At 42.9% G+C, this 20,170-nt stretch overlaps 1 protein-coding gene across 1 annotated transcript in view; it reads left to right on the forward strand.

Annotated features, from left to right (window-relative positions):
- The window catches only part of PHACTR1 (phosphatase and actin regulator 1), a 137,588-nt gene that overhangs the window by 106,455 nt on the left and 10,963 nt on the right, over positions 1–20,170 (forward strand). Inside the window, exons 9-10 of the mRNA XM_009326476.1 lie at positions 11,102–11,157; positions 16,302–16,363. Coding sequence (XP_009324751.1) covers positions 11,102–11,157; positions 16,302–16,363 — 118 coding nt within the window. The remainder of the gene's footprint in view (positions 1–11,101; positions 11,158–16,301; positions 16,364–20,170) is intronic.

The raw sequence follows: 20,170 nt of genomic DNA on the forward strand, positions 1-20,170 counted from the left end.
TAATAAGCCTCTTTGTAACATTCCATTTGTTTTTCTGTGGAAATACTTACAAAGCAACAACAAAAAAAAGAGATTATCACTTTATGGTCCAAATTTAGCCTCCGGGTAATTATATGCATCTCAGTAACTTCAAGAGAAGAAAATGCAGATGGGACAAGAATTCTCCTGAGTAAAAAATTATCTTGTCATGCTTTTAGGCCACTAGGTTTAAACCTAAAGGTGATGATATAACTGTGAGCAAATCATGTCTAATATCTTGTCAAGATAACAACTGTGCAGTTTCCGAAGGCGTGGGGTTTTTTAATTTTAACCAGGTGAATAATTTCTTCTTTTTTTTTAAACTACACATTCTTGGTATTTTCTGTCTCTGGTGCAGCATGTTTTCATTGATGTTCCATGAGATGCTATGATTTTAAAAAAAATATTTCTGGACTTTGCTAATGCATAGAGGCAGAAGTAGGCTCTGGCAGTGAAGGTGTTAAATACACACCAGCTGGAAAGGGACAGGTTGTATTCTTAAATGGGTGGGAAATTTATACAATGGGCAAATCTCTGGGTAGGGTGGTGAAACATGAAATTCTCTAGAAAGGTAAGAAATGAATTCACACACAATGATGCAGATACAAAAGAATCAACATTGTAAAACGTATGCAAAGTCCCAGTCTGATCAGCAGGTATCACAGACCCAGATGTGACCATTAAATGGCTAGGAGTGACCCAGAGATCTGCACTGCAGCTGGCAACGCAGCTACTGGGGAGAGTTCTCCTTGTAACCTGCTTCAGTAGATTTGTGCTTGTAATTACCGTGGCAGTTGCTGCAAGAAGAGTTGTGTCTACTGGACCTGGCTGAATAAGGGATTTTTTGCATGTGGTACTCAAATGGAACAAAATAATTAACAAGTAGGGTAGGGAAAACTGAATAAAAATAGCAAATTGAGGCATTAATTTTTTATTACAAACTGAAAACTAGCATTTCAGGTCAGAGTCAAATATTTTGTCCAATACATTTTTTAATGCTTTTTTAGATTTTTTTTTTTTTTAAGAAAAGTATGTCTAGTGAATTGTTTTCTCAGCTAAAAGTACTCACTAAGTTTGACCTCACCTCGCAGATAGTTTCTGACCTGCTGGAACTCAATTTTTCGGCAATTTTACTGTTTGTCACAAACGTTTCACCCAGCCCCAATTCTTAATCTTCAAGTGAACATTTTAGGCCACAGCCCTTTGCAGTAAGTCACTCCTATTTATCACCTGCCTTTCATGCAATCAGGGGGTCTGAAGTCCCTCTGGCACAAAATAGTTAATTGCTCTTAAAGCTCTCAAATTTGTTCACTTCCAGGAATTTTCCACTTCAGTAACAAGACAAAGTGTGGGCGCCATGCTATTTCCTGTGCATCTTTTCTCCTAGAAACTGAATTATCGTGGTTTTGAATTGCTAACACTGCCAACTTCTGTTATAAAAGCATTTATCTGGAATTCTGTATTGTGGCTGTTCCAAGTCACTAGGTATTTTAGCTTTTGATTCATTTCTCAGAAAGTGGATAAGTTGCGCTGACATTAATTTGATTTCTGCAGTATTGTTCGTTTGCCTTTCTTCATGCTGGCACTGGTAAAATGGTCTATAACAAACTAAGACGCTCAGGGGATATACATAATTCCTCTCCCTCCATTCTTTGAGTGGTCTGTAGCTGCTGCAGTAACAGAGGAGACTTTTTCAAGTTGGCCATATAAGTGTTGAGCTTGCCATCAGCAAGCTGGTGAAGCTCCCCACCTAAGTTTCCTTCGTTAAAACCAACAGCTTTTTGCATTTTGGATTGAGCTTTGCCATGATGGTCACAGATTATTTGGACTGCCAACCAAAATTAGTTTATTTCTTTGTTTATGTGTTTTAAATGTCCCTGGCTTGATATTTTAGGATTACGGTTGTGTTAGTGTGTCTAGCACTACTTGGCTTTATCTTTAGAAAAGAATAAGAAAGTAGGTAATTCCTTGGGAAAATGCAGGTGTCTGCATTGTGATACTGTGGTCTAATGAAAGATTGATGACTTGGGTATGTCATTATTCACGGTTGTGTTAGTGCATATGTGAATAAGACGACAGGGTTCTGTTGCCTTTTTAATTAGACAAATTGCATACTGACAGTGCTAGAAGTGTAAGATACCTGCTAATGCACAGGCTATGTACATATTTTCACTGTGGTCCACAGAGGCCCATCAGGAGGTCTGATCTTCAGGCTAGCTAAATATAGGGAAGATGGTTCCTCCATTATGTGCTTCAGCCCTTAACCCTGCCTCGGAGCCAGCAGCTGCTTCTCAGCATAGGCAAAATTTAAGTTTGTGGCAGCAGCTTTCTCAGAAGAGGATCCTTAGAGGAGCGGGGTGCTGGGAAGGATCAGTGGGGTTTTATAGGGTTGTAGGAGGTTTGGGGAGTGGGGCTGTGCTCCCGTTGTCATCCCTCAGCCTCCCTCCGTGGTTTCTTCCCTGGCCCCACAGACCTTCTTCTCACCTCCTCTCTGCATCCCGAGGCCACCACACATGCACAGGAATAACTGCTTTATTCCTCTATCAAACCATGCTCAACCATGCGAGCTTCCCTGAGCACCAGGACCCAGGGCAGGGGGACATGCCAAGAGGGAAGGGGTCTCCACTATTCTGGCTCTTGCTTGGAGATGGCTCTGCTTTTAAGAGTGTAACTTTTATGGTAAGAAGCAGCCATGTGCTGGAGACTAAAGGGATGCCCCAAATTTCTTTAATCCAAGTTGCTAAAAACACCATGGGGTGGTGTCACATCTCCAGTCACAACTGGCTTGGTTGGGTGACAGAGAGCTGAAGGCGTCTGGGCCCCTGCCTCAGGTCTGTTGTTTGGCAGAACAGTCCGTAGGATAGTCCAGGAAGCCCTTCAGCAGCAGAAGATTGGGGACACCTTTGCAAATATATTAATGGTGATCTGGTCTCCGGCAGATCTTCCAAATACAAGGTTACACCTCAAAACTGAGTAAGTGCAGAAGGTGGCAGGAGAAGCCTCCAAAGACTAGTGTTTGGAGGAAAGCAATATTGCATTTAACCAGGAAAAAGTAACTTACTATGAGGAGTAAGGCAAATAATATTTCTAAGGTTTAGCATCTAGATCTTTCCTTCAAAAATGCATCTTTAAAGACTCATTGCTGTAAGTATGTTTGTTCACAGATACAAAACCACATTACTATAGAGAGAAGAGATTTTAAAACAAAGGAGACCCAATAATGCCTATAAATAGCAAGCATATCTGTTCAGCTCAGATTGATTTTCGTGGTGCCGTTTTATTCAAGTCATTCATGGATTGACCTTGAACTGTGAATTATGATCTTTTTAGCTTTGTAAAATCAGCTTTTGGTTCAATATTATTACCTCTGGAGAAGCAACTGTCTTCTCACAATGCTGTACAGACAACAGAAGGACAATCACTAACATTTTAGAACGTTTTTTTCTTTATTACAATGGGTCCTAACATCCATCTGTTTTTTCTGGCATCTTTAGGTTTTCAACCAGCATTTAGTACATTTTTCCCTCTAGATTTCTAGTACACAAAAATATCCCATTTTTATTGTTCCGAAAATATATTCTTGAATTAGATACATAGTAAATTCCCTCCTCTAAAAAAGATCGTTCTTTGTTTCCTCCTGCAGTTGTTGGATATTTTGTTCTTGGGATTAGGGATAAGAGATTTGAGAATTAACGCTGCCAAGCTCATGTGGTGTAACTATCTTAATTCCGGCATACCCTTTTTTTTAAATCATTTAAACTTGAACGATCGTATTTTATGTGAACAGACAGCATTTGGCCAGAAGGTTTGATGTTAATGAAACAGTACAGTAATGAAACAGAGGAGGCTCCATTTTCGAGCTTGAGGTGTGAGACATGAGCTTGCATGATCTTGCAATGTTCCACATATCAGTAGGCATTTTGCAGTTAGTATTATTGAAAAGGGGGCCAAAATCTGAATTTGTGTGTCTAGCACTACTTGGCTTTATCTTTAGAAAAGAATAAGAAAGTAGGTAATTCCTTGGGAAAATGCAGGTGTCTGCATTGTGATACTGTGGTCTAATGAAAGATTGATGACTTGGGTATGTCATTATTCACACTGTTTCTACTCAGAGTCATAGGACTACCTAGTCATTCCTCTATTTGTTTTAACAAAATACAGAGTTCATGGCCCAAAATGATTCTGCTTTATTTGGGTGTTTTAAAGAAATATGTTCTGTATTTGATAGGCAAGATTTTAACTTTATGCAGACGTAATGAATTGTCGAAATCTACATTTTGAATATGATTCTCTTTCCCCAGGAGACCTAATCTCGGCAGCCTGTTCTTTCTTGGGGAGCTTGTAACTCTCCCAAGAGTAAATCAGTCCCTCAGTCAGCTGAAACAGAAAAGACTGCATTATTTGAGCTATGAGTCAAAAATGGATTCACATGGGCTAAAGAATGAGAAAACAAATTTGTCAGGTTTAGAGTTTTAAACAGAGGGCCAGCTTGGTTATATTTTTCACTATCCACAGATGCTTGAGCAAGCAGAAAATTTGCTGATTAGTTTTCCTAAAAGTCCTCACCACAATCTAGACCAGGCGGAGCTTTAAAATTTATATTGAAGCTGTTTCTCAACACAAAACCAAGTCTGGGATAAGCATAATTTTGGGGGGTAATAAAAGACTGCTTAGAGCCTAAATTAAAATCTGAATAATTTTAGTTGAAAATCTGATTTTCCTGCAGAGCCCAGCTGGATATGTGACTGCAGATGTGTTACAGGAACTGTTATTTGGCTGGTTCACGTGCCAGACTGCTCTGTATTTCTTGCGGTGCACTAGGAAGAACTGCTGAGCAAAAGCATTGCCTCTCTCCTCCAGGACATGGGACTGTTGCAGCTATCCTGGACCAGGCAGTCCAGTCCAGGGAACAAACTGGGATGCTGAGGTAGCAGAAGTACCTTGCCAGTAAGGCACCATCAGAAAGTACTTAGATCTTCAACTGATACGTATCAGTTTTTAAATTTTCACCAAAAGCAAGCACTTCCTACCAAAATTGTCTAACTAGTTCTCATCTAAACTCTGTCTCGGTGGTGCTTCACCCATTTTCCCAGGGATGAACAGGGCTGCCCGCTTTGGTCTGTTCTAGTCATTGCCACAGGCTTCTTTATAGCTGCAGAAGCACCACCATCTCCCAGGGGCTGAATGTTTAAAACCAACAGGGAAGTGGAGAGCAGTCATTACATGGTAACTGAATCATGGCAAACACTCCTTACGGTTTTATTGCCTTAATTTCTCAGGAAAAGGAGTTATAAGTCATATTATCATGACTGATACCAGGAGACTTGTCACACGGGAAAGAGAGCTTAAAAGAAGAGATCATGTATCCTACAAATTAGCCAACACCTTAATGGAGTCTAGTACAGGAATTTTAACAGTGTAAAACGCTTACATTTGCTTCTTTGGGTAGGGATTTTCTATTTAATATGCCTTCAGTTTATTCACTCATTGATAAAACTGTATTTAATCCCATTTTATAAATCCTGTTAGAAGAAAGATAGTTCTCTGTAGACTCTAAAGTCTGGCTGGCAATACCTGGGCTGATACTTCAGAGAAAGTGAACCTCCAGGCTTACAAATATTTTTTGCTCATTCTGCAGCGACGTAAGGAAAGGAGGTAGTTCATTCCTGCGCTCTGCTAACAGTTAACTGGCAGAAGCAAATATAAGATTTTCTTCTCAGTCATTTTTCTCTTCCAAATTTCTGTACATGGCATGGGAGTGCAAAGAGCCCCTGGTAGCCTATACTTCATCAATATTGCTTTGCTATCAGCATTATTATTGGGAAAGGCAAGCTAAATTAAGCAACAGTAAGACTCTTTATTCCCATTGAATTTTCCTCATGTCGAATTATATAGCTGATGTAAATCAGTGCAGTTCTGCTGGCTTCAGTCGTGCTCATTTATGCCAACTAAAGAGCAATGTGACAAGTAGTTCTTTGTAGCAGCTGGCTTCTCGCGTGCCCAGCTCAGATTTACTCCTCTCTCAGAGCAATCTCTAGGGTGGTATGAACCCAGTCGCAACTGAGTAAAAAGATTTGCATCTACAGAATAAATTCAGGAGTTGCTCCAGAGGTTATGCCCCACTGTGCTCAGAAGTTATTTTACATCAGGGTGACCTATGTCATCAGAAGAGCTGTATGAGCGTGGCTGGGCTCCGAGATGTTTTGGTGATGTTCTGGACGCCTTACCATACTGCTGCGTGCCCTGTTGTGACCACCCGTGACCTGTTTGCCAATCAGTCCTGCTCTTGGGTCACACACACCAGATGTCGCCGTTCAAGCACCGGAGGGCTGCTGGGTTCTGCCTCTTGTATCTGCGAATGCTCAGCATTAACAAGCCTGACAAGTATACGGGGCATCATTTTCCAGCAAGCCCTGTACTATATCCAGCCATTATACTTACAGATGACCCAATACTAAGCTCTTAGATTTTCTTGCCCTCTAGGCAGAGGCAAAGATGAATTCCTGATACCCAGAAAACATGCATCCAGCACCGTCCTGTTCACACAACTAGAAGCTGGATGGCATGAACCAGCTCTTTCTCACAGCTCATCCACAACAAAACAAAGAGACTAAGGAGAGAAAACCCATGACTGCTAGTAGGGGACAGCCAAGGCAGCCAGGAGCGCCTTGTTTCAGAGCTACCAGACACAAGGGCTGCAAGAATCTGACCCTCAGCCATACAACTAGTTGGCTGCTGTCCCGAGAGCCCTCTGGGTATGGCCACACTGCAGAGCAGGGTAAGCATCACTGCGTGGGCTCTTAATTTAAGTGTTTTGTATTGCTTGGGGAGATGTACAGCCAATTTTTCCTTTTATTGCTCCTGCAGGACACTGCCACATTGAGCAGCAACTTCCCATTCTGAGTTCTCAATTTGCTGGGCAGGCTCCAAACAGTAGCATCCGTCAGTGAAAATGCTGCCTTTCTTTCCTCTGGCTCCCTGGAGAGATTACACCCCCACCAGCAAACACTTTTGGAGTCTACAGCAATTGATTTTGCACAATTGTCCCTCCTGCCCCAAAACTCCTACTCATCCAGCATGATGTGCCCAGCCCAGAGCAAATTCAAGAAAACAAAAAACCAAACAAGAAAAACCCTACCACACAATGTCCTTACGAAGAGCTGCTCAGCTCTTGTTATATAGTTCTAGCATGAGGAGTATGGTGCATTTTGATCATGCAGGGAATTAATTCAGAAAATTGGTTTGCTGTCAAGTTTATCTTTGTAAATCTGAGCAAACTTTTATTTTTCACTGACAATCTCATTTGGATATTATTTTTTCAGTGAAATCGTAGCACAGCTTTCTTTATGTCACCATAAATCTTGGAAAGGTTTTCTTTGTAGTAAAACCTTTGTCAGTGTATTTGCACAACAGCTATTAACAGTATTGCAAAAACATATGAAGTATAAAACAGGCAACACATTGCAAAGCACAAATTGCAAAAAACCAAACTTTCCTATCCCCTTGAACACCTGAAGCTTATTGCAAAACTGCATGGATGGCACAGTGAAGGTGAAACATGTTCACACAAGAGATTTTAGATACAGAAAGTGCTGTTAAAGGTTGTTCCTTTTTAAGGCCTGTCTTGCCTTTTCCTTGGTTAGACACCTATGCTTGTACAGCTCCATGAAACAGCCAGAGTTACCTTTCTGAACAACAGCAGCACCGCACATCCCACTCGATTCTTACAGTTTTTACAAGCAGATCTGTTCTTTGCTGTTGCACCAGGCTCCTTCCTCACCTCCGTTTTCTCCTGTTTATTCTGATTGTGCTGCTAATGAGACACTTGTTTCCTGACCTCTGGCCTCTTGCCAGCCTCTTGCAGCCCCTGTGATGTTAAATGAAATAAGGCACAGCAGCAATCCAGCAATCAAACCACTGAAATCAATCTCTGCAATCTAGGTGGGCTTCATTAATATTTTTTCATTCTGGGCAGCACAGGAGGGAAGGTAGAAGAGGGGCGCTATCACACCTGGTGTTTGCCAAGATCAGAGTGGCGCACTGGAGATGGTATACTGAAATTTGGTGTGAAAAAACCTGTATCTTTGCAGCCATGGTAACAAAGCAATAGCTGCTTACGTTTCTTGATTTACAGATCAGTAACAAATATCAAGGTTTTTAAAAATGGTAACATTAACATCTGGCTCAACATCTGACAAACCTAGAAGTTAAGAGGCAAGAAAAAAGAACTAAAATGAAGCCATTCTGAGGAGCTGGTGGAATTGTTTGTAAAGCCCAAAGATAGTTTGGGGGCAGAAGTCTCTGTAGCAGCAAGAGAAGAAATGAAATTAAAAGAGCAAGAGACCAAGAAAAGAGATAATTGTGAGAGCTTGGAAGGGAAGGGCTGGGGAAGGGGCTGGGTTTGTTTGAGGAGCTCATCAAGGAGGGACTCACAATGAGGGAGCAGGAGCAGGCTCAGCCAGTCCAAAAGGATGATGAAAATGGGGATGTAACAGCAGTTCGTGGAGATGAAAGCAGACGCTGGTACTGGAGGCCAGGAACCTCCAGAGCTTCTATTCGTTACCTTCTTCATCCTCCAGCTGTGCTTGCACTGTAAGGACTAGTCACGATTTTGTTCCACTACAAGGGTACCTTACCTTTTCCTACTGCCTAAGTCTTGTTATTAAAAATTCTTGGGTTTGTAAGGGTCCAGAAGCGATTGACAACCCATGAATGCGGATAGCTTCAGATCTCCAGACTGAATCTATCAAAAGTGTCATGGCTTTTTCTGAAATGCTTGAAAATGGTGGTCATCATTTAGACAGGAGCACTCTGCAGTCTGAAAAGGGTAGATAATGGGATCTATAAAATAATTTGACTCTCAATGGAGAACACAGGTATTCTTGGCTGGCTTTCACTAGGGGCCCTACCAGACAGTGTGGGGAAGAATCCCACAGTCTATAGGTCTCTGAGCAGCACAGAAGTAGAGGGTGTATATAATACCAAGGGCATACTTGGAGGAAATCTCTGCCCTCTTGTGTGGAAGCAATGACGCAGTGAAGTGAAAGCTTTGTTTAAATGCATCTACTTCATGGCAGGTACCCCAGTAAACACATGGAAGACTCGGTCCTTTTTGTAAATTACCTATGTAGATAGATAAAACTTCTGCCTTTGGTTAGAAATGCTCCAGTGTGAACTGTTCTTGACAGAACTGTTAGCTGAGTCCTTCAATCCCTGTTTTCTTGGAACGGGGAGGACCTTTTCGGGACCATTCTCTTCAGACTAATTTCTCCTTTTACTTGTTGTGTGATGTTTGTTTCTATAGAAGCAGCTGCACACTGTATGGCTGGAGTCAGTCCTTAACATCTCTCTGATGCATCCTTTTGAAAAGCATCACCGTGCGGTGGATTAAAAACATTGTATAACTCAATTCCTGCAGACACACATGGTGGAGCTAAGAGTGGCAACTTTTTCTCTTTGATTCTCATGCGCTGCTAGAAGTAGTTTTAATTGCTTCATAGTCCTAAGGTGAAGTCTCCCATTAGCAACAGCCGCTGTATCTTAAAGATGGTAATAGCAAGCACTTGAATAGCACTTTTTGTCTTCAAAGTACTTTGCAGACATTCTTTGCTTCTGAATTAGGGATGAGTTTCTCTCCTTTCCCAATGAGATAAATGTTCAATCTGACGTGGGAAACAGACAAAGCTAATGACTCCAAATTCTCCATTGGAATAGGGCCGTGTTCTGCTGGTTTGTTTTCATGGTGTAAAGTGGCCCTAGAGGACGTATGGCTGGTATCACCTCTGCTGGTGGAAATCTTCAGGCTGTATGAAGTCAGATGCCTGTAGTGCTTCTGCCGTCATACAGCTAGTGTAGGGAGTGGGCTCCTACCCACCCCATGCGCTTCAGCTCTGTGCACCATGCACGATGTGAGGGGCAGGGGTATTGAACTGGCACACAGGTGAGCTCCTGGCATTGGAGAAGACTGGGGATATGTGTGCATCTCTGAGCAGTGGCTCAGCCCCTGTGTTTTGAGGAGCCGTTGTCAGACATCCCTCATCCAGCCTTGCAGAGACAGCCCTGTTTCAGTGAGCTTCTGTGCCCCGGGCGAGGGAAGCATTCATCGCAGAAGATGAAGCCGTGCAGCCGGCGTTCATATCACACTTCCTATCAGTACCCAGTACCTCACAGGGGAACTGATGAGCCAACTGGCAGAGACTGGGGCCCCCAAGTTGGGAATGTCTCTGAATGACCACGTCTGAAGGAAGAGGAGGCTCTGTCCTGTCACTGGCATCATTGACAAAACTCCCATTGACTCGGAGGAGAGTATGAGGAGGCCCAACAGTGTTGACTTCTGATGTCATCTCCCTGGTTTACTTTGTTTTCCAAAGACCCCTTTGTACTTCTCTCCCTTGCTTTGTATTGTGAATAGTCAGACCATTTCTGTGCTCAGGGTCCCCATTTGTAATTAGTTTGCATTGTTGTGACCCTATTACGTACAGGTTGACTAGCAAGTCACCTATCGCTATATTGAAGGATCGCTATATTGATCCTTCAATATAAGATTTAATAAAAGCCACGAGAGGAAGAGGAGGGAAGTGAGAGTGCGGAGGAGGAGGAGGGCTGCTATTGTTCTGCCTTCGGCGCTGCCAAACCATCCCTTGTTTTTTCTGTGGGCTGTCTGTGTGTTCAAAAGCTGTTTGAACAAACGGGGCGCAGTCAGGAGGCTGACGAGAGGGCGGCGAGAGGGTTAGCTGGGTCTTAGCTAGAAATTCTTGCACAAGTCAGGAAGCAGGCATGGGAGGAAGGAAATTAAGTGGAGACATCTGTGTAGCTTAGCTTTCAGCAGCTCTGCCTGGGGTAGGGGTGGGAGAGTCATGCCTAAGATGACGTAACGTATTTTGTCTTTCATGAGTTGAAAACAGAGGAAACTGCGAAAGCGAAGCATGGTCTGTATCACGCATGGTCCGGGCGTACCAAGTACATAATGGAGCAGTGTCACTGCTTTCTGCTCTGCCTTTCACACCCCAAAATAACTCTTCAAGACAGAGAACTGAGGAGAATGTGATATGGTCCAAAAACTGATCTTGGACTTTTTTCGCAGACGACTGAGCCAGAGGCCAACTGCTGAAGAATTGGAGCAGAGGAACATACTGAAACGTAAGTCCTGATACTGCTGACATTTAACCTGAAGCCATCTAGTTTGGGTTAGTTTCAATGTACGTTGGGTGTTTTTTATAAAACATCAACTATTCTGTACATGCATCATTAATAATAATGATAAAGTGCATCATAAATGCAAATAAGCATACAAGTCTGTAGCAATATCTAGAGCTGCAGAAACAGTTCTTTAAAGTCAGAGTCAGTAAATTCACAAGAATAAACAATCTACGGGGGGAAAAAAACCAGACGTTGAATGTCTTTTGCAAGTCCTGTTCCAAACAGAGGGTCGGTCATTCTGAAAAGCCTTTATGTGGCTCTTACACAGATGAGCATCCCATTAGAAGTCAGTAAAGATGTTAGGGAATGGCTTGATTAGTTTTCCTAAAAATCTTCACAGCAATCTAGACTAGGTGGAGCCTTTATTCAATTAAAAAAGAAACCAATGTGACTCAGGATTATTTCCCTGAAATGTTCCCCTGAGATTCTTCCTTTAAATCAGCCAAAAACTTGCTGGTAGATCCTCAAACATTAAATGATGTTTTAAAGGGACAAAATACCATTTAGAGAGCCTGGTCTGAGTTCAATTAGCAGATATGTTGCCACCAGCTTCAAGGGAAGCCGGACTGAGTCTAGCTCAAATCTCATAATCTCATGAATGAATAGGGGGAAAAAAAATCACAGTTTCTTTACTCATATTGAAGTGGTTTGAAAATAAAAATTAAAAAAGCTGTTTATCTAATTCTTGTTACTTTTGAAACAGAAAACAAAAGAAACAAGTTCTTCCCTTTCCAAATTAGTAAATCCATCATTCCAGGGAAATCTAAAAAAATTACTACACAAAAAAGTATTCCTAAATGGTACCTCAAAATACCATAAGTCTCCTTAGGTAGGTCCATAATTTACCTTCTCTTGTTGTTGAAATAACTGCATCGTACAGAATCATAAAAATGTGGTAGCAGAAGATTAATTCTCTGAAAATTAGCAGAATCAATTGATTAAATACTTCAAAATCAAATTCCTAGCAAGTTAATGATAGTGTTAACGCTCAGCAGGGTTTTTTTCATCTGTTCATGCTATTACGCGTGGCAGACAAAGAGAAAGAGAGAGACACCACTGTCAATGCAAAGAGGAGAAAAGACCGGACAGCGGACAGCAGAGCGGCGTGGGCGAGCCCCAGGCCGCCAGGAAAGCCATTTGTTTGGGGCCAGCCCCTTTTTGATGGCTGTGCTCCTACCATCTAACTCCTAACTCCCGTGCCTGGCAGCTGGAGAAAGTCAGGGGCAGAAACTGGGGAAACAGGTGGCACATCCAGATGCGATTGTCTCAGGAGGGGGTAGCAGAACAGCTGGAGGAGGGGGAACCTGCAACGTGACTGATGCCAGGCTCAGGCGAGGAAGGACAGAGGCCAATTCTCTGGGCAGCTCATGTTGTCATCCCGGGACTTGCCACCAGCATGACCCAACATGTGTCATGCACCACCTGGCACTGGTGCGTAACCAGTAAACACCGCCCTGGCACTGGTGAGGGTGGCTGGGGGGAGGTGGGGGGTCTCGGGCAGCTGCTTTGGCAGCAGCGTTTGAACCGGCATCAGCAGAGAGGCAGCATCTCCAATGCAGGGTGCCTTGCAGAGATTCCTAAAGGCCATGTTGCCAAGCGCAGCAGTCACGTAGCGACCTGAAGGTGTCTTACATTTCAGAGGAGTTATCCCCTGAGTCACACTGGTTTCTTTTTGAATTGAATAAAGGCTCTTAAATGACATGGATGTGTTTGAAAATATTACCCTGAACCCAGAACTATATTGTATTTCCTAAATGGAATTTTTGTAGCTTGGTTCCTAAGCACAGATCTGCCCCAAAACATGTGTGTCTCTGTAGACAAACATCTTCATAATTACAGGAAAAAGTAATGTGGTATTTCCAAGGCATCTCAACTTTTGGTGAAGCACAGCGGGAAAGGAACAAACAATTAAAATAGTTACATAATTAAAAAAAAGAAAGCATAAAAATGCTCCACTCTTGAGCAAGTAAATATAAATAGTGCCTGGTTTTTACAGCATCACTTCGTGTCCTTTCCCTAGGCTTCTGAGAAAAAGAATTATAACAAATATAATGGAGCCTAGAGAAAAATAGACGTAGGAAGCAATAATGAAAACAGTGTAAATTGTCTGCATAAGCAGGTCAAGCTATTTGCAAAAGCCCAGTTCATAGCGCACACACATAGGAAAAAAAGAAAACCCAGCAAGCTCCCAAGTAGAGTAAATAGGATTTGCTCTGCAGTTAAAGCTGAAATCTCTCTGATGCAAATGTCATGTCTGGTACCATGATGTTCCTGTTACGTGTGTAACCACATTATTGCCCATTCTGATGGGAAGAAATGAGGCAAAATGCAGTTGGACATCCAGTCATTATAGATGAAGTGACCACTTCGTAGCTCCGTGCCACTGCAATAATGATGAGATGGTCAGCTTTTTTGAATTGCAAGGGCAAAGCATCCATTGCACAAGTTCCACTACTTGCTGGTAGCAGCAGTAAGATTACAGCAGTCACAGCAAAGAAACCGAGAACGGGGACACTGGTGCTTGAAGGGTCCTTCACTGAAGTATACCCAATTCACTGACTTTTATTGAAGTCAAAGGCATGTAGTGAGAGGAGTCCAGATCTGCAGGGTTAGTGTGAAGACTAAAGAACACTTTTCGTAGTCAGTGCTTGCTGGCCAAGTTTGTGAGGAAGGATGCCTGAATCCCCCTCACACACCACCCCCGTGCCACTCCTCAGATGGATACAAGTACTTCAGTTGTCAGCCTGGCACATTCAGGGTTGCATAAATTCCTCACAAAAATGATGGTTAAGTAGGCTCTGAGGGTCTCAGACGTACTGGGGGACGTTTCACGCTGGCACAGAAATCAGGCCTGAAAATCACACCCACAGCCACCCAACCTCACACACACAGGTCCAGAGAAACAAAGCATCTCCTGAACACACAAGATAGAATAAAGCAACAGTTTTGTAGCTTCACAAGATTGGCATGACTTAATTAACTTTAAAGAAATAGCTAAAACGAAGTCACCTTCTGGTTTCAGAGGAGAACGTATTCCTAATTCCCAGCTTTTATCTGACCGAGGTCTTCAGCCTGCCTGGCTGTCTCTGAAGGTAGGTGGCTGGGCTGAGAAGTGAGGAGAAGAGAAAGACATCGTATGCCAAGTACAAAAATGAATGGCCATAACTAAGTTTTATACATAACTCTCTAGCTGCTTGCAGTTCTACCCTGACTCTGTGTGGGCTCTGTTTAGCGCTGTGTCTCTCTGGCTTAATCTTACAAGGATTTATTAGTGGCTCTGCTTGTGAGAGTAGGCATTTGCAGGACCAGCTCCTACAAATTTGAGACACAAAGGGAAGAACGAAATTGCTAGAGGAGCATTTGCTAGAAGAGAATCCAGCCCCATAGGAACAGGAACCATTGAAAGGAAAAATATATTTATCAGTGTAGGTATTCCAGTTATCGTTTAAAGAGCCATTTGTGACTCCCTGCTCTCTTCCGTTCTTTTTACTCCGGTATCAGTTTTCTTCCTCCTGAAAATGTAAGCAGTATTTTTGGTAAAATGGCATTTGAAGATCATAAGCGTACTGTAAAACATCATAACATTGACTGGCTCTGTGTCCACTTTGGTGGAGATTTCCCAGTCCTGCCAGGCAGGCTGAAGAGCTCAGTCAGGTAAAAGCTGGGAATTAGGAATACATTCTCCTCTGAAACCAGAAAGTGACTTTGTTTACCTGTCAGCTCTACTGTCCTGAGCAGCAAGAAACCTGGCTTCCAGCCTAGCCCTCTTCACCTGCTCAGAGACTTCTGTGGTCTCTGAACCTTAGGTCTTATTTCTGGGTGGGGAAGGTCCCAATTTTGAATGCGTTGGTTTGAAACGTTGCACCTCCTCCACTGTCAGCGGACTTCCGTTGGGTTAGGACCTCCTTATATTAGTTTTGGCTTGTCCCAGTTGGTTAGTGCGAGTGCTGACCTGTGCTGTCTTGGCTGAAGAAGTTACGGCTGGCTGTTAACTGCCACTCTGCCAGGGGTGCCTGCTTCTCCCACAGGATCAGCGGAGAGGAATGTGGGATTCCCCCTTGGGTTTAATTCAGTCCAAAGTTGGATAATTAAATCAAGGCACCTATCCCAAACTGGCCTTTGAGGTCCATAATCTCTCCTGCAGAGTTATTCCTCCTGAGCTAGTCCTATCTGAGTGAAAACCGGATCACACCAGGGGCACAGGGTACTTGTTGGAGAAGCTGATGAGTTGTGTTTGCTCTCATCTGTTATGTGCCCGCGTGATTGGAGTAAGGAGCAATTCAGCCATCAACGAAGCAGTGGAAACGGATCCTAACTGATTGAGGAGCTGAGTACCTAGAAACCTGGGCTTTTAGTGACTTTCAGTTCAGTGGAAAGACATGCATGACAGCCTGCTCCTAAGTTGAAGAAGAGTTAGTATACTCAAACGTTATTGTCCTCTTGAGGGATAATGGTTGAGGCTTGCCCTGGTAAGTACTTGTAACGCGATCTTTTGGCTTAATGTTGAAAGTGAGTTGCCCTAGAATGTGCTTTTACGCTCCAGTGTGATGCTGTGAAGGCTCATGATGGAAGGACACTCTCTCCTTACTCTGCTCAGGTCATGGGAAGTTGCAGATTTTGCCTGGCACCCCTATTCTGATTTTTTTTTCCATTCTCTCCAAAGAGTAGCTGCAGAGAAATTATTCTGTAGATGGGAAAAAAAAATGCATGTGTTTCTTTTCCAACCATTGACCTTGCAGCCTCGCAAAATCTGACCGTGTCGTAGCTGAACCCCCTGAGGCCACCAGGCCTGTGGACAGGGAGATAACAGTTTCTGAAGAGCTGGCTTGCTGCCTGGCCTTTCTAGAAAGTGACACACATGAAGAGGTGCCAACACAGGGAAAGGAAGGAAGCTGTAGATGTTTTATGAAGTGTGTGAAGAAGTGCAGTAGCTACAGATTGAGGAAGTTCACCAGCCCCAGAGGGACATGCTGTGCATCAGAGAGGTCCTGAAACATTAATATGCTGATGGAGAGGCTTATTTTGTTGCATACTGTGCATGCCTGATGAGTCCACAGCCTGAGATCCTTGTAAATCTTTTACAGCCCGGAATGAGCAAGAGGAGCAGGAGGAAAAACGAGAGATAAAGAGAAGATTAACACGTAAGGTGAGAAGCAACTTTGATCCTATTATGGCACTACTGTAACTTTCTCCCTACGGCACAGCTGTTTGCCTTTTTCCTTTTCCTCAGCACCATTTTCAAAAGTAGAGTGTGAAACAAGTCTTAAAAGAAATCTTTAAAAGAAATCACCGATGTTACAGGGTGTTAAGTCCGCAGACAGTGAAGGGAACCACTTTGTGGGCTATTGCTGGTAACATTTTGAAACTGGGCAAAAGAAGATCTACTCTTTATAACAGAAGGACCTTTGCACAGTGAAGGATACAGAGCCTAGCATTGGTCTAACCCTGCTCCCTGTAAACGTGATGGCTTCTGCAGCCATTACAAGGAGAGAGCAAAGTTAAAACAGTGCTGATTGCATTTGAAGATTCCACCTAAAAAAGCATTAAATTGGGAATAAACTTTTTCTGGAAAAGGAGATTGTCACTTGAGGCATTTAAACTAAATAGAGACAAGCACTCGCAAAATGGCATATAGTGCAAAAAACAACCTTGTATTGGGAGGGAAGGACGAACAAAACAGCATAGTTTGGTTTTGGGTTTCCTCCCATTTGAAAGTCATTTACCCTTAAAACTGAAGAACAGCCATTTCAGATACACACATTCCATTTCACAGCTGGTGTAAATGTCTACAGATCCCCCGATATACATAGCCAACAATCCATCCTGTTATTGCAGATAAACTTTATTTCACCACTGACATATTTCCTATCTCCAGAGGTGGAGAAAGCCCCCCAAAAACTCACATGCTTATGAAGCAGCACCAACCCCTTCCCATACATTTTGAGGTGGCTTAGTCTTTTTGACCTATGTGATCACAAGCTTTCATCGTATAAATAATGACAAGGAAAGGGCCCTAAATATTCATGCAAAGGTTACATTTGGAGAGCTGGTTTGTTTTATTTTATGGTTAAAAATCTCACACCTTGTTCTCAGCTCATGTAAATCAGCAGAGTTCTCCATCACCAATGGGGGGATACTGCTGTTGTCTGCAGGAGCTAAGAATACGGCCCAGAGAGCTATGATATTATTTTTTTAAACACTTAAATTCCTGACAACAATGCCAGGGATGGTCTCGCATCCCCTCGTAGCACTGCCTGAAGGAAAAGATCCTAACTGCCTTGCAGATGTTTCATGGGACTTAAGCTCTACGCAAAGGCTAGAAATACCATTTTACCAGGCTTTTGATTTCCCTGTACATTGAAGGGTAAACATGTACAGGAATCCAATCCAAAGCTTGATGCCATTTGATGAACAGCTGTAATAGATAAAAAACAAAGCTACCCATACCCAGTTTGCTGCCTAAGAAATGGAGGCTTGCTAACCCAGCCAGCATTATCACCGTGCGGCTCCCATCCTCTGCTATTTCGTAGGAAAGGTACAAAGCACATGAATTGTCTGTTGCAGGCAGAGGCCACAGCTACTTGCTAAACTAAAACACCCAGGCTGCTATAGCATCACAGCAGTGTCTGCTCCCTGAAACCTCAGCAGTCTTCCATGAGATTTCTTTCTTTGCCTTGGTTGCACTTTTAAGTAGGAGCAACGGCAAGAGCAGCGTCAGTCCGAGCCCCTGGCAGTCGGCTCTTTAATGTTCATAGCCCCATTCCCGGTCACATTCCTTTTAGCCTTTTTTGGCTTCTTCCCTAGTAAAGATTTTTCTCACATTTGTGAGGTGGGTAGCAACATGACTTAGCATTGTTTGATTTTGATCATATTTTTAAACTGTTGTAAATTGTTCTAGTGATACACTGTAATTTTAATGAAAGAACCACAGGCCTGGTCTAACAACAAATTTTGTTCTCACCTACCAAACATACTGTTATAAAAGCTCAGAAATCACTAGGGGAAAGAAGTGAGTAAAGTGTGCAAGTGGATAGATAGCAACTAGAAATGCCAACCACCTAGTGAATCTTGCAAAAATTGTTGTTATTCCCTAGCCCTGTCTTTCATGAGCATGTCCCAGATGTGTCGTCATGTCTACAGCAGAGTGGCAGGCTCCTTCTGTCGATTTGTACTGAAGTCTTACTACCAAAGGATTTTAAACCTCAGATCAAGCAGAAGTTTAATTGAGCACGGCAATTGTTTTGCCCAACAGTCCTTTCTGTTTGCACTGAGGTTTAATGCACACACATGCCTACAGGGTAAATTCAACATAAGGAAAGTATGCCACGTTGCCTCCTTATAAACATGTGTAGTTGGTAATAAGAAGGGAAGGGGGTTCTTGCAGAAGCTGCTGAAAAGACTTTTGACCTTGCAGTATAGAAATTGCTACCGTCCCCAATTTTTTTGGTGGCGTTATTCCAATTCCAAGGGAACAACCCACTTCATCCATTAAAAAGCTGTTCTTAAAATTCCTTCAGCACTGACATTTTGTTACAGTATTATGATGATAAGTTGTAACATGACATGCTGTAATAAGTAAGATTACCTTGCTAGGTCTAGATGCCTTATTAAAGTCAGCAATAAATATCCAGTTGAATTCATCATCTGGACAGGCAATTTATAAAAAAAAATTTTAAAAAATCAGGTGACCTATAGTGAGCTGCCCTTTTAAGCGTTTTTCATCCTCTTAGACTCATCTAACTCCAAATTAACTGGGGATAGGGAATAGCTGCCTTTCAAAGAACAAAAAGGAGGCAAATGCTGCTTGGTACAGTTCCTCGTAGCTCATGTCCCTCCTGCCCAAGGAAGGAGAGGTGAAGCGTATTTGCCTGTCACCTGAGATGCCCATGGATGAATGAGTTCTGCACATCCGACCACCCCATGCTCCCTCACCCTGCCCCTCGGGGCCCACTGAGCAGTTTTGTTTGAGTGGAGGGACATGCAGATTAGGAGGGGATTTCTCCAAGCACTGATCTTGGCCCACAAGCCCATTCCAGGAATATTAACGTGCAGAGGCCCTCTGGGAGAAGTGTAGCAGGTGGGTCCCCTCCACGAGGAGATCTGGGCCCCCAGGAATTACTACTAAGAATTTATCCTCTCTGAACCGTGGTGAATTTGGCCAAGCACCAAGGCAATTAACACAAGCCTTAACTCCCCCTGAAGACTTCCATTACAGAGAGTCGCAGCCTGGATTAACAGAACGCGTTACAAATCACTTGCAGAGAGGAATAAAACTCCTCTTTTCCTACCTTCTCTTGTCTGAAATAGCATCGTGCTCCCCGTTCCCCAGAGCTGTTTACTGCTTACTATCCTCCACTTCAATAGCTAATTTTTCCCGGAAGTCTAGCTCCAAAACTAAAAAATCTCGTAGCAGTAATAATGACAACCAAAGTGATGAGGTATGGCTATTTCTTAAAATCCATGCAATAATCTGAAATCTTTGCTCCTATTAAATTCCTGCCCCGGTACAACTTAAACTCTCTGTTCACTGGAGAGCAAGCTGGTGCCTCACTAGGAAATGTCTTGCTGTTCAATCTTTTCTTTAATTGACCTCCACTGGCTTGCATCAGCACAGGCTGTTCAAAATAATGAACTCTTGAGAGAGGTGGGACTCATCAGAGGGAGGTGAGAGGAAGGCGGGGGAAGAAAGGTCAGAGAAGAAAAAAGGTTAGCGGCTAATTTGGATAAACTGTATTTATAGTCAGAGGGAAAGGTCTTCGGGGCATTTTCATCACATCCTGCTCCTATGTCTTGCCACAAAGGGCGGGGAGCAAAGGATAGAGGGGTTTGTGTGTGCTGCTAGTTAGGATCTGTAATTTTTCACGCTGGTTTCTTCGCTAAACAACAACCATTACATCTTAATGAGGTAACAAAACAGGCAACGATGAAGTGACAAGACAACAGGCTTCATTGT

The sequence above is a fragment of the Pygoscelis adeliae genome, unplaced genomic scaffold (genome assembly GCF_000699105.1).
Source record: "Pygoscelis adeliae isolate BGI_AS28 unplaced genomic scaffold, ASM69910v1 Scaffold186, whole genome shotgun sequence".
NCBI classification, from domain to species: Eukaryota; Metazoa; Chordata; class Aves; order Sphenisciformes; family Spheniscidae; genus Pygoscelis; species Pygoscelis adeliae.